The sequence below is a fragment of the Delphinapterus leucas genome, chromosome 3, assembly GCF_059928025.1.
Source record: "Delphinapterus leucas isolate spDelLeu-1000000601 "Yukka" chromosome 3, BTC_Dleu_Yukka2, whole genome shotgun sequence".
Taxonomy (NCBI): domain Eukaryota; kingdom Metazoa; phylum Chordata; class Mammalia; order Artiodactyla; family Monodontidae; genus Delphinapterus; species Delphinapterus leucas.
In genome coordinates this window covers 57,344,336-57,360,030 of record NC_143131.1, presented here as the reverse complement: position 1 = coordinate 57,360,030, position 15,695 = coordinate 57,344,336, and the positions used below count along the sequence as shown (strand labels likewise).

The following is a 15,695-nucleotide window of genomic DNA, read 5'->3' as shown; positions in this document are numbered from 1 at the left end:
GTAAACATTGTTTTCTCTAAAATGCAATTCCAATTGTAATTCTCTACTACTTAAGATCTTAAAACTTTCACTTTGCAACCAACAATGTCAGTAATTGACTCAGGCAAGAATCATCAATGCATACTAAATTACTTACTAAGTGGAAAAGATGCAATTATAATGGAGAAAACTGGTAGGTACCATTCTACCCAAGTGATCAGTCAGCAACACCAATAATGGGACAAACCAACATATGTGTCCCCTGATATGATGCAAAAGAAGAGCAAAACATCACCTATGTAGTACTCTTGCAAAAAAAATGTTTAACCTGAATCTAATAAGGAGGAAGCAGTAAAAGAAATCCAGATTATAGACTAACTTGGACTCTTCTAAAATGTCAAGTACAGAAAAGAGGAAAAAGGGCAAGAGGACTACTCTAGGTTAAAAAAGTAAGAAGAAATGACAGCTAAATGCACTGTAAGAGGTTTGGTTGCAACTGTATATTACACATTATTATTAAATCAATGCTAGGTAGTATGGTAATACTGAGTGTGGTAATGGTATTGTCATTTTTCTGTAAGAGAACATCCTTGGTCTTAGATACAAGCTGGAGTATTTGTGGGTGAAGACTCATGTCTACAACTTACTTTCTGATGGCTTAGTTGTTTTAAAGTACCTACCAAGATGGAGAGCAACACAGAGAGAAAATAACGTTTAGAGCTAGGTATGCACGCAAATGAGGCAAAATGTTAACAGATTTCTATGTAAGATTCTTGCAACTTTTCTCTAAATTTGAAATTATTTCAAAATAAAAAGTAAAAATTAAAAAGTTGGGTGGTAGGGGAAAATCCCATAACTTTGGATGTAACCCAAACTCCTTAGCAAGCCATAAAAATTCATTTTATGATCTGTCCCCAGGCTACCTAACTTCATCTCTAAGCACTTTCTTCATTTATATTCCACTCATAGCTACTTATACAGTCCCTGAGCATGTCATACTGTTTCACACTTGTTCTTTGTACATGTTCCTCTCCCTGTAACTGGCTAATTCATACTTGTTCTTACAGATCAAGGATTTGCTCAGTGCTGGGTGCACATTAGAATAAGCTGGGGAACTTTAAAAAAAAAAAAAAAAAAAAGCTAATGCCTGGGCTCCGCCCACTGCCCCCACCAGATTAGTTTCGCTGGTCTGGGTTGACGGCCACTCCAACTGAGTCTCACACAACTCTCTTTCATAACACCTATCAGACTGAGTTTAACCATTCATTTACTCACCTGTTCCTCACAAGGTTGTGTTCCAAGTATCTCACATAGTATTGCACATGCAACATCTCAATAAACACTTGCTCTGAGAATGAACTTCTCAGATCCAGGGGCTAAGAAGCAAGAGTTCTCTCTGTACAAAACACTTCCTTTTTCAAAGCTTTTACAACAAAGCTAGGTATTGGTTATTTTATCTCTATGTTCCAGAGAATAAAAACATATTCAATACATTCTTGCAAAGGCAAAATTATAGGGAAAGAAAAATGGTTGTCAGGGGTGGGGGGTGGAGAGAAGCAGTAACTAAAAAGGACCCTGGAAAAGTTGGGGAGTGATGGAATTGTTCATGTATTGGTTATATGATTATAAATGTTTATGAAAATCTGTAGAACTGAACACTAAGAAGGATAAAGTTTATTGTGTGTAAATTAGAACGTAACGTTTTAAATAAGGAATAAACAGCTGGCCACCCCGTTATATTTTACATTCTTTTACCTCTGGCACATGAAGTATAAGCACACTGTCTCCGTTAGAGTCCTTTTCCAGGGGCTCTTCGACAGAACTCTCACCAGGACCCATACCCAAACCAAGTGTGTGGGGCGTTGACTCAGATGAAACAACAGGAGCAACTGAAGACAGCTGAACCTCTGCAGACCTCCCTTCTTCATCTTCATCTCTGAAAGACAGATTAGTATGTATCTGAAATCAAGGAGACAACCACAGAACTATGTTTAAAGCTAGGTATGTCAAAGTTCATCTAATTTAATGGTTTTCAAACTTTTAAGATAGATTTAATGCAACCGAACAAATTCTTACAGCTACTGCTTATGCCTATAGTTGACAAAGAATATAAATCAAATCCCAGAATATCTTTCCTCTTTTACCTTCCAGTTAGGCGTGCTTCTTGTGAAATACTGGTTTCTTCAATACCGTGTACAGATGCCAATTTGCTCTGCTCCTTACTCTCTGCTGTTGTAACTGATTCAAGGTTTTTATCTTCTAATTCTCTCCCTTTAGAAGCATTTTTCTCAGTTTCTTAAATAAAAAATACATTTAAAATATAGCCCAAAATAGTAAAGTCAAAATCTCCATATTAGAAACATATTCTGTTTTCAAAGATCACTACATAGTGGCTCTTCCAAACTTCCCTTAATCCAAAAAGCAAGCTTATTCACATGGCAAAAAGGTGGTCTGGGTCAATTACACTTTTTAACATAAATGAGATAATTAACGAGTCTGCACTGCACATATTTCACTCCTGGCAGCCACAGCTATTGTATCTCTACTTCACTGTAATAGCAGTATAATCAGAAACCCATATACAGAAGAGGTTTAGAGGTGGGTACACATGAGGCCTGGCTGGTTCCACCTTGGGGGAAGTGTTGGGGAGGGAGCTGTTCTGTAATGAATAATGTCAAAAAGCGGAAGAAAATGACGTCTGTATAAAAGAAGTAACTGGGGTCTGCACACTGAGAGACCTTCCGGGTACCGATCAAGCCAAAGTAATGAATTAACTAATTGAACCACAGGAATTGTTGGCTAAAAGAAAATCCCAGGGATCAAGAACCCCCAAACAGGGAAAAGATGATGCTAACCATCCAGATCTTCTACATATGGGGTTGAATATAATCTAGGCAGCCTACCACTTACACTGCTTTTCCTGCTCCCACTAGTACCCTTGGGACCTTGGCAGGGAGGGGACACGGAAAATATAGTGAGGCTATTGAAAAAATGAAGTAAGAGCACTATGCAATCATACGGAAAGATTTTTTTTTCAATATATTAATCTTTAAAAACAGCACTAACATATAAAGCACTCAATAATAAAAAGACAAATAACTCAATTCTAAAATGAGCATAGGGACTTCCCTTGCGGTTCAGTGGTTAAGACTCTGCCTTCTAACATAGGGAGTGTGGGTTTGATCCCTGGTCGGGGAGCTAAGATCCCACATGCCTCACAGCCAAAAAAAAAAAAAAAAAACCAAAACAGAAGCAATACTGTAACAAATTCAATAAAGACTTTTTTTTTTTTTTTTTTTTTTGCAGTACGCAGGCCTCTCACTGTTGTGGCCTCTCCTGTTGCGGAGTACAGGCTCCGGACACACAGGCTCAGCGGCCACGGCTCACGGGCCCAGCCGCTGCGCGGCATGTGGGATCTTCCCAGACCGGGGCACGAACCCCCGTTCCCTGCATCGGCAGGCGGACTCTCAACCACTGCGCCACCAGGAAAGCCCTCAATAAAGACTTTAAAAATGATCCACATCAAAAAAAAAAAATCTTAAAAAATAAAATAAAATGAGCATAGATCTTGAGAGACATTTCTCTAAAGAAGATATGCAAATAAGCACATAAAAAGATACTCAACATCATTGGTGAACAGGGAAATGCAAATCAAAACCACGAGACACCGCAGAAATACAAAGGATCATAAGAGACTACTACAAACAACTATGTGCCAATAAAATGGACAACTTGGAAGAAATGGACAAATTCTTAGAAAGGTACAACCTTCCAAGACTGAACCAGGAAGAAACAGAAAATATAAATAGACCAATCACAAGTAATGAAATTGAAACTTCAATTAAAAATCTTCCAACAAACAAAAGTCCAGGACCACATAGCTTCACAGGCAAATTCTATCAAACATTTGGAGAAGAGCTAACACCCATCCTTCTCAAACTCTTCCAAAAAATTGCAGAGGAAGGAACACTCCCAAACTCATTCTACAAAGCCACCATCACCCTGATACCAAAACCAGACAAAGATATCACAAAAAAAGAAAATTACAGGCCAATATCACTGATGAACATAGACGCAAAAATCCTCAACAAAATACTAGCAGACAGAATCCAACAACACATTAAAAGGATCATCCACCATGATCAGGTGGGATTTATCACAGGGATGCAAGGATTCTTCAATATATGCAAATAAATCAATGTGATACACCATATTAACAAATTAAAGAATAAAAACCATATGATCATCTCATGAGATACAGAAAAAGCTTTTGACAAAATTCAACACCCATTTATGATAAAAACTCTCCACAAAGTGGGCATAGATGGAACCTACCTCAACATAATAAAGGCCATATACAACAAACCCACAGCAAACATCATTCTCAATGGTGAAAAACTGAAAGCATTTCCTCTAAGATCAGGAAAAAGACAAGGATGTCCACTCTCGCCACTACTATTCAACATAGTTTTGGAAGTCCTAGCCACGGCAATCAGAGAAGAAAAAGAAAGAGAAGGAATCCAAATTGGAAAAGAGTAAGTAAAACAGTCACTGTTTGCAGATGACATGATACTATACATAGAGAATCCTAAAGATGCCACCAGAAAACTACTAGAGCTAATCAATGAATGTGGTAAAGCTGCAGGATACAAAATTAATGCACAGAAATCTCTTGCATTCCTATACACTAACAACAAAAGATCAGAAAGAGAAATTAAGGAAACAATCCCATTTACCACTGCAACAAAAAGAATAAAATACCTAGGAATAAGTCTACCTAAGGAGGTAAAGACCTGTACTCAGAAAACTATTAAGACACTGATGAAAGAAATCAAAAATGACACAAACAGAGAGATATACCATGTTCTTGGATTGGAAGAATAAATATTGTCAAAATAACTATACTACCCAAAGCAATCTACAGATTCAATGCAATCCCTATAAAATTACCAATGGCATTTTTCAGAGAATTAGAACAAAACATTTTACAATTTATATGGAAACACAAAAGACCCCGAATAGCCAAAGCAATCTTGAAAAAGAAAAACGGAGCTGGAAGAAACAGGCTCCCTGACTTCCAACTATACTACAAAGCTACAATAATCAAGACAGTATGGTACTGGCACAAAAACAGAAATATAGATCAATGGTACAGGATAGAAAGCCCAGAGATGAACCAACACACCTATGGTTACCTAATCTATGACAAAGTAGGCGAGACTATACAATGGAGAAAAGACAGTCTCTTCAATAAGTGGTGCTGGGAAAACTGGACAGCTACATGTAAAAGAATGAAATTAGAATACTCCCTAACACCATACACAAAAATAAACTCAAAATGGATTAAAGTCCTAAGTGTAAAACCAGACACTATAAAACTCTTAGAGGAAAACACAGGAAGAACACTCTTTGACATAAATCACAGCAAGATCTTTTTTGACCCACCTCCTAGAGTAATGACTATAAAAACAAAAATAAACAAATGGAACCTAATTAAACTTAAAGGCTTTTGCACAGCAAAGGAAACCATAAACGAGACAGAAAGACAACCCTCTGAAAGGGAGAAAATATTTGCAAACGAAGCAACTGACAAGGGATTAATCTCCAAAATATACTAACAGCTCATGAAGCTCAGTATCAAAAAAAACAAACAACCCAATCAAAAAATGGGCAGGGGCTTCCCTGGTGGCGCAGTGGTTGAGAGTCCGCCTGCCGATGCAGGGGACACGGGTTCGTGGCCTGTGCTCCGCAACGGGAGAGGCCACAACAGTGAGAGGCCCGCATACCACAAAAAAAAAAAATGGGTGGAAGACCTAAATAGGCATTTCTCCAAAGAAGACATACAGATGGCCAAGAGGCACATAAAAAGACGCTCAACATCACTAATTATTAGAGAAATGCAGATCAAAACTACAATGGGGTATCACCTCACACCGGTCAGAATGGCCATTATCAAAAAATCTACAAACAGTAAATGCTGGAGAGGGTGTGGAGAAAAGGGAACTCTCTTGCTCTGTTGGTGGGAATGTAAATTGATACAGCCACTATGAAGAACAGTATGGAGGTTCCCTAAAAAACTAAAAATAGAACTACAGTACAACCCAACAATCCCACTACTGGACATATACCCTGAGAAAACCATAATCCAAAAAGACACATGCACCCCAATGTTCATTGCAGCACTACTTACAATAGACAGGACATGGAAGCAACATAAATGCCCATGAACAGATGCATGGATAAAGAAGATGTGGTACATATATACAGTGGAATATTACTCAGCCATAAAAAGGAACGAAATTGGGTCATTTGTAGAGATGTGGGTGGGCCTAGAATCTGTCATACAGAGTGAAGTAAGTCAGAAAGAGAAAAATATTGTATATTTTAATGCATATACATAGAATCTAGAAAAATGGTACTGATGAACCTATTTGCAGGGCAGGAACAGAGACGCAGATGTAGAGAATGGACGGATGTGTGGACATGGGCGGGGGGGCAAGGGGGGGTAGGATGAATTGGGAGATTGGGACTGACATATATACACTACCATGTGTAAAACAGATAGCTAGTGGGAACCTGCTATATAGTGCAGGGAGCTCAGCTCGGTGCTCTGTGGTGACCTAGATGGGTGGGATGGGGGTGGGTGGGTGGGAGGGAGGTCCAAGAGGGAGGGGATATATGTATACATATAGCTGATTCACTTCGTTGTACAACAAAAACTAACACAACATTGTAAAGCAATTATACCCCAATTAAAACACACACACACACACACACACACACACACACACACAATGAGATAGCAGTTCACACCCACTAGGATAGCTATACTCAAAAAGACAAATAATAACAAGTGTCTGGGAGGACGCAGAGAAACTGAAACCCTCACCGAATGTTGGTGAAAATATAAAATGGTGCAGCCACTTTTGTAACAGTTTGGCAGTTCCTCAACACAGAATTACCACATGACCCAACAATTCTACTTGTAGGTATAAACTCAAGAGAAATAAAAATATATGTCCAAACAAAAACTTATAAATGACTGTTCTTAGCAGCATTATTTATAATACTCAAAAGTTGAATATACTAACCATTGAATTGTACACTTTTTTTTTTCCTTTTTTTATGGCCACTCAGTACAGTTTATGGGATCTTAGTTCCCTGACCAGGGATCGAACCCGTGCCCCTGCAGTGGAAGCGCGGAGTCCTAACCACCGGACCACCAGGGAAATCCTGACTTGTACACTTTAAATGGGTGAATTCTGTGGTATGTGAATTATCTCAATAAAATTGTTATTTTTAAAAAGTGCTGAATAGTATACATATATTTTTGTTCTTGCTGAAAGGAATATACATGTGTATACATATATATGTATGTGTGTATGTATATATATGGGTGCTTGTGTGTATATACACACACCCTTATTTAGATGCATATGTGTATAAAACATTTTTAGAAGTCTACAATAAAAACTGATACTGGAAATGGGATTAGGGGCTGGGAACCAAGAGGGAGGTTTTAAAATTTTTGACTTTTGGGTACTGTCTTATTTTTTGCCATATGCAATGTATGCCTAAGAGATGTTTGCTTGAGTATTCATGTATACACACACACAGAAAAAAATATATATGAAGAGAAAGTTTGATCAAGTAAATATAGTGAAAGGGTAATAATTAGTGAAACTAGTTGGTGGGTTTATGGGTATTTATTTTATAGCTCATTCTACTTTCTGTATGTTTTAACTTTTTAATAGTTAAAATAATTGTAACAACTGAATATTCCATTTGAAATGCTAATGAAATTTCTTGGGTCAAAGTAATTTTGTAACTTTCAGGGGAACAATAAAGTTTACCTCTTTGAATTTCCACTTCTTTAGTTACAAACAAACTGGGAACTTCCCGATGAGCACCAAACCTGCTGGTCCCTAAAATTTTCTTAAGATTTGGCTTAGGCTTGGCAAATCTACTTCTCATTCTCAAATTATTGGTCACTTCTGAAGTTGTCCTAGAAAGAGATGGGAAGAAAGAGAAATTAATCAACTGTGTAAGAATTCTCTCAGGATTCTGTGTAAGAATCTGGACCATGTCTGTAAAACTGGGACTATATTTACATAAAACTGTTTCAATAATGCTTAAAACACCCATTGTGGTAATTTTAATATGCAAACCATTAAACTAAAATCAAAATCTGCTAAACCTTACTTTAAAGGGTGAAAAATTAGCACTGCCCACCTTACATTTATTTGTTACTCAAAGCTATTGGCCAAATTGATGGTTGGTTTATATATATTTATTAATTGAACACTAATTTATTTTGTAAAACTCAAAAAACAATAATAGTTTAATAAAGCAAAATAAACCTGGACGATATAGAGTTTTCCTTTACTTCTTCCATTAAACCAATTTCTTCTTTAATACTTTGTTCATCCAATATAATCTTGTTTTCTTCTACTGATGGAGATGCACTACGGATAGGTGAAGAAGGTTCCTGACATTCATGAACAATTTTGAGATTTGTATTATCTGGGCAAAAAGGAATATGGCTTTTATCGTTTGAATGAACATCAGGAAGTACACATACTCCTATTGCAGAAAAAAACAGAAAATTAAAATTGACCAAATACAAACAGATGTCCAAATAAATCCTTCAACATGCAGCAACGGTAAAATTCTATGTTATTTTTATTTTATTTTATTTTTTTTTTCTGGCCACACCACGTGGCATGCAGGATTTTAGTTCCCCAACCAGGGATTGAACCCGTGCCCTCTTCAGTGGAAGCGGGGAGTCTTAACCACTGGACCGCCAGGGAATTCCCTAATTTTTTTTTTTTGAGTAAACAATGTGTTAAAGATTTATTCAGTTCATTAGGAGAGGACTAGCAGAATGATAAAATGGGTAAAACACATTTGAGAAACTATCTATGTTATTTTTAAAGTCTGCTCTTTTTGGCTCCAAGTTTAAATTTATGACCTCATATTTCATGCCAGAGATTTGACATGTGCTAAGTTTAATAATTCTTATAGACTGAAACTTTTCTGTTATTATAATTAAAAATAAATCTTTTTGTTACTTTCAGTAACTATATAACCTCAGATGAATTTCCAGATAGGATTATCTTCATTTATAATTTTTTAAAACCTGTATTTTACATTCTAGATATTTGTGACAGGCTACAATGCGATACTCTGCCATTGAAAAAGGAGCCCTATAGGGAACACAAATCAGAGACTTTCCTGATAAATATATAGTTATGGGCCAAGAAATCTGACACTTAAAACAAATGGCAGGTCACTCATCAGCAGTTAAAATGATTAACAGGATTATAAGTAACATGATTATCCATTTAATGTAAAGTAGAAGGTACTTTGATAGTAAAGGCCATAAGCCGAAAATAAAATACTAAGAGTCTGGGTTGACATATTTTTTGGCTCAGTCCAAACTAACAGAATAGTCTAAACTAAATTATCTCAGTAACTAATATTGCCCCTTCATACTGTATTTGACTGTCATGTAATTGTGAAGACTATCTAAAGCAGTGGCTCCTTCACTAAAGAAACATGTGTGAAGAGATCAGTGGTCAAGGAGTTCAGTTAACCAATGATGTTTATGATGATAGAGGCAGAGGATTCACTAGATTAACTATTCTACAAATACAAATTATCCTTAATAAACCCAGTGCACTATATGGAAATGGAGGCCATTAGAGGGCTAAGTAAGTAGTAAGTAGGATCGATCAATGCATACATATTACCTTTTCTGGAAAAATAACACAGTGATACCAACTTCAAACGTAAAAGGCAGATATTCACTTAATATTCAAATATGGGTATATTTCTTAAAAGTTGGATTTTAAAGGTTTCTTTTTTTGGTAGGACTTATCTTTTACTCTTACCATCACTCTGTTCTGTACTGATCTCTGACTGCAACACCAGACCTCCCATTGTAAGTAAAGTTATGGCAGCTTCAGTGCTTCCATCATTGGTACCTTGTGAAAAAAACCAGATCAACATTAAAATAGAAAAATGAATCGGGAAATTTATGTTTGGTTGCTTAGAAAAGAATTTTAATTTAGGTGTTTATCCTCTAGTAACAAGTTTCAAAACCCTCCATACCACTAACCCCTTACTAGGGTAGTGTTTCATTCAGCTTATATACTATAAATAGAGCATCAACTGCTGACTTTTACTCACTGAAAATGCCTCCTTCTTGTTAAATAACTTAATACCTTCAAAGGAAAGACATCTGTGCAAATCAGAGAAAATAAATACTTCTTTATCAAACATGTAATCACTCTCTAAAGTAGCATTCCAAGAACCCAAATTTCTCCTGGAGATAACATATTCAAACTGCTGGATCTTTTCATTCAATTCTCCAGCAAACTGACTCATTTACTAATTACCACCACTATTAAATCACTCTGTTCGTTGGTGTTAACCAAGTATTTTTAGCTGTTTCCTTATTAACAGTTACCTGTTTCAGCTTGGGAATGTTCACCTGTGGTCATTTCCTAAAAGAGGAAAAGAAAAGTAATAGCTTAGGTATTTTCCCAAACACATGTTCCATATCTCAAAGCACTACATTTTACAGGTCTTTCTATGCTTTTGGTTACAGTGGAGTGGAAATTTATAATTACTCATAGAATTTCATAAACAAGAACAGAAATCATTTAAAAGCCAAATATTTTCATCTCTTGCTCCTTCTTTTACCTTTTGCTTGTATTATATGCAAATTTTAATTGTGAGCATATGCAACAAGCATCTGCCTTTCTTACTTCTTCAATTTCATAATCCTTCAACTTTAGTCACATCTGCTGCTAGTTTTGACTCAATGGAAACCAAGGTCTGAACAATATCACAAGTTTTTTACACTACTAGGTGGCTTAAAAATTAAATGAATTTTAATAAATTAAGAAGTTATAGGATCTATGTCCAGCATGACAGCATGAGGAGCTCTGCTGACCCTCTCCCCAATGAAACTGGTAAAATTTATTAAAGAACCACCATTTAAAGCCTCTGGAAATGGTCCTAAGGGCGTAAGATGCACATATATTCGATAAAATTGTTGAAAATTCAGTAACAAAGGTGAAAGTCTGTGGTATTTGAGCTAAGACTGCTCTCTCCCTCCTTCCAGCTCAGTGAGGTAGACTCCACCTCAGACTGCTGCGGCCAAGAAAACAGGGTCCCTTCTCCCTGAAGGCCCCATTTGGAGGGCTTTCAGCTCCTAATACCACAAGAACCTGGTGTCAGATTCATCAGAGATAATAGGCCAGTATCTATTATGAATATGGACAAAAGAATCCTCAATAAAATACTAGCAAACTGAATCCAACAACATATAAAAATTATATGCCATGGGGACTTCCCTGGTGGTCCAGTGGTAAAGAATCCACCTTCCAATGCAGGGGACGGGGGTTCGATCCCTGGCCAGGGAACTAAGATCCCACATTTCGCAGGGCAACTAAGACCGCGTGCCACAACTACTGGGCTTACGTGCCTCAACAAGAGAGTCCCCGTGCCACAAACTATGGAGCCCACGCACCTTGGAGCCCATGTGCCACAACGAAGACCTGACACAGCCAAAAAATAAAGAAAATAAATAAATATCCAAAAAAAAAATTATATGCCATGACTAAGTAGAATTTATCCCAGGGATGCAACTTTTGGTTTAACATCCAAAATTCAATCAATGTAATACATCATATCAATACAATAAAAGACAATTACATGATCATCTCAAGAGATGCAGAAAAAGCATATGACAAATTCCAACACTCTTTCATGATAAAACACTCACACAAACTAGGAACAGAATGGAACTTTTTCAATTTGAAAAAGGGCATCTATGAAAAAAACCACATCTAACATCAAACTTAATGATGAAAGACTGGATGCTTTCCCCTACTTTTATTCAACATTGTACTGGAGTTCTAGACAGGGTAATTAGGCAAGAAAAGAAATAAAAGACATCCAGACTGGAATGTGTTATAAACTGAATTATGTCTTTCAGAAAGATATGTTGAAGTCTTAACCCCCAGTACTGTGAAGGTGACCTTATTTGGAAATAGGGTCTTCCTAGGTGTCATCAAGTGAAGATGAGGTTATAGTGGATTAGAGTTAGCCTTACTCCAATAAGACTGGTGTCCTTATAAGAAAAGAAACACAGACACGCATACAGGGACAACACCATGTGGCAATGGAGGCAAAGGTTGGACTTGTGTTGCCACAAGCCAACGAATGACAAGGAATGCCAGCAAGTGCCAGAAGGTAAGAGAAAGGCCCAAGATGATTTCTACCTCAGAGCCACCAGAAGCACCCATCACCAGGGGCATCTTGATTTTGGAATTCTAGCCTCTAGAACTATGACAGAATAAATTTCTGTGGTTTTAAGCCACCCAGTTCGTGGTACTTTGTTACAGCAGCCCTACAAAAGTAATACAGAAAGACAGAAGTAAAACTATCTCTATTCACATATGCCATGATCTTATATGTAGAAAATCCTAAGGAATCCACTAAACTATTAGAACTAATAAATGAGTCCAGCAAAGTTGCAGGACACAAGGCCAATATACAAAAATCAAATGTATTCCTATAAACTTGCAATAAACAAACCAAAAATGAAATTAAGGAAACAATTCCATTCAAAATAGCATCAAAAACAACAATATACTTGAAAATGAAGTTAAGGAAATGCAAAGCTCATACTCTGAAAACTACAAAACACTGTTGAAAGAAATCAAAGAAAAGCTAAGTAAATGGGAAAATATCCCATGTTCATTGACTGAAAGACTCAAACATTGTTAAGACGGCAACACCTGCTCCCCCAACTAATCTACAGATTCAATGCAATCCCAACCAGAATCTCAGCTGATGTCTTTGTAGAAACTGACAAGTTGATTTCAAAATTCATATGAAATTGCAAGGGACCCATGATAGCCAAAACAATCCTAAAAACAGAATAAAATAGGATGACTTACACTTATTAATTCCAAAACTTATTACAAAGCAACAAATCAATAGAGCCTCACCAGCATAAAGACAGACAAATAAATCAATGGAAAAGAATTGAGAGTCTACATATCTGCAGCCAACGAATTTTTGACAAAAATAAAAGACAATTCAATAGGGAAAGAACAGTTTTTTCAAAGAAATGGTGCAACAACTAGATAGTCATATGCAAAAGAATGAAGTGGGACTCTAATCTCACACCATATAAAAAATTAACTCAAAATGGGGAGAATTCCCTGGCAGTCCAACAGTTGGCGCTTGGTGCTTCCACTGCTGGGGGCCCGGGTTCAATCCCTGGTCGGAGAACTAAGATCCCGCAAGCTGTGTGGCGTGGCCAAAAAAAAAAAAAATTAACTCAAAATGGATTAAAGACTTAAATGTAAAACAGGAGTAAATCTTCAGGACCTTGGCTTTGGGAAAGGATTCTTAGGTATGACAACAAAAGCATGAGCAACAAAAGAAAAAAATAGATAACTGAAGTCCAAGTACTCTAAAGCAGTGGTCCGCAACCTTTATGGCACCAGGGACCGGTTTCGTGGAAGACAATTTTTCCATGGATGGGGGAGGAGGGCGGATGGTTCAGGTGGTAATGAAAGTGATGGGGAGAGATGGGGAGCGGCAGGTGAAGCTTCACTCGCTCACCTCCTGCTGTGCGGCCCGGTTCCTAACAGGCCGTGGACCTGTACCAGTCCGCAGACCTGTACCAGTCCACGGCCCAGGGGTTGGGGACCCCTGCTCTAAAGGAAACCATCAAGAAAATGAAAAGAGAACCCACAGAATGTGAGAAAATATCTGAAAATCACATATACGATTAGGAGCTTGTATCCAGAATATAAAAAAATTCTAACTCAATTAAAAAAAGACAAATAGACCAAAAAAATTTTTTAATGGGCAAAGACTCAAAATAGATGTTTCTCCAAAGAAGACACAAAAATGGCCAATAAAAGCATGTGAAAAGATGCTCAACATCATTAATCAATAGGGAATGCAAATCAAAACCATAATGAGGTAACATTTCACACCTACTAGGATGGTTAGATCCAAAAAACCAAATAAATATTGTCAGGATGTGAAGAAATTGGAACCCTCATACACTGCTGGTGGGAATATAAAATGGTGCAGCAGCTTTGGAAAGCAGTTTGCTAGTTCCTCAAAGGATTAAACAAAGTTACCACATGACACAGCAATTATACTCCTAGAAAGGTACCCAAGAGAAATGAAAACATATGTCCATACAGAAACTTGTACACAACTGTTTATAGCAGCATTACTTATAATGGCCAAAAGATGGAAACAACCTATATGTCCATGAACAGATGAATGAATAAAGGAAATGTAGCATATTCATATGGAATATGATTTGACCACAAAGAGGAATGAAGTACTGATACATGCTACAACATGAATGAACCTTGAAAACACTAGACTAAGTGAAAGAAACCAGGCACAAAGAACCATACTGTGTGTATATCTCCAGAATAGAGAAATCTATAGAGACAAAAAGTAGATCATTGGTTGCCTAGGCCTGGGGAAGGCTGGAAGGAAATAGGGGAACAACTGCCACTGGGCATAAGACTTCTTTCTGAGGTGATGGAAATGTTCTAAAATTGTGCATATAGCTGTAAATACACTAAAAGCCATTGAATTATATACTTTAAATGGATAAATTGTATAGTGTATGAATTGTATCTTAATAAAACTGCTTTTGAAAAAGTTGTAACTCTTCATTTACAAAAACAAGATAAATACCAACTAAATAAGGAAGAGTGCCAAGCAAAAGGCAACTAAATACGTTTTAAATAATTTACATTTAGTATATATTTAATGCATCAGAATTTTAACATAAGTCTATGAAGATATTGAGCTACGCCCACACACAGGAATCTATGCTTTTCAAGTCAAATATAAAAATCTATGAATTATTCACTAGTTTCTAACATTCATACTTACAGCTCCTAGAAATAATAGAATAATTTCTATCATACTAGTTAAGAACCATCTGTAAACCTAAAGCTTTCAAAATAAACTTAGTCTTTTGAAAGTAAACAAAGAATTAAAGACAAAACATATTAAAATGGATGCTTACAATTGATAATGCGTTCAGATTTTCTTCTTGTTTCATTTCCTCAGTAGTCAAATCTATGTTTGATGAGAGCTGATGTTCAACAACAGCTATGCATCCTACATCTGGGATATTCATGGGTATTTCAAGCTGTCAAAATGAAAAGTTTCATTATTTCATTTTGGCATACCATCACAGAAAAACAAAATGAATCATAAAATAAAATATTAAACTGAAGAAAGAATTCACATTTATACATGATTTAAAAAACTGAAATATAGTAATTCTTAAACTGATTGACATCAACTGGGCAAAAGTGAAACATTTAATGTTTCTGAGGCGTCTGTGATTCCTACAAACAATAAGCAAAACTTCCAGAGCTAATCTACTTAGTACCTAGCATTGCATTTTCCATTATCCCCAGTTTGTCCCAAATTTCCCCCAGTTTCTCTCATCAGTCTGTCAACATTTATGAAATGCTTCCTAAAAACTAGAGGGCTACAGGTACAAGAATACAAAGCTCCATAAGACAAGTCGGTCCCTGCCTGCAAGGAACTCACAATCTAAGAAACACAGACATGTAATCAACTATACACTGCTCCAAGTGCTATCATAGAGATGAGTTGAAAGCACTTAAAAAGATTTATCA

At 36.7% G+C, this 15,695-nt stretch overlaps 1 protein-coding gene across 7 annotated transcripts in view; it reads right to left on the bottom strand.

Annotated features, from left to right (window-relative positions):
• The window catches only part of BDP1 (BDP1 general transcription factor IIIB subunit), an 87,813-nt gene that overhangs the window by 16,841 nt on the left and 55,277 nt on the right, over nucleotides 1-15,695 (bottom strand). For 6 of the 7 annotated variants that reach the window (XM_022595615.3, XM_089908956.1, XM_022595632.3 and 3 more), the window contains 7 exons: nucleotides 15,071-15,196; nucleotides 10,451-10,487; nucleotides 9,873-9,965; nucleotides 8,340-8,562; nucleotides 7,833-7,984; nucleotides 2,124-2,274; nucleotides 1,735-1,915 (listed from right to left, as the gene is read on the bottom strand). In XM_022595615.3, coding sequence (XP_022451323.2) covers nucleotides 1,735-1,915; nucleotides 2,124-2,274; nucleotides 7,833-7,984; nucleotides 8,340-8,562; nucleotides 9,873-9,965; nucleotides 10,451-10,487; nucleotides 15,071-15,196 — 963 coding nt within the window. The remainder of the gene's footprint in view (nucleotides 1-1,734; nucleotides 1,916-2,123; nucleotides 2,275-7,832; nucleotides 7,985-8,339; nucleotides 8,563-9,872; nucleotides 9,966-10,450; nucleotides 10,488-15,070; nucleotides 15,197-15,695) is intronic. The other variant, XM_022595623.3, reaches the window with a different exon arrangement.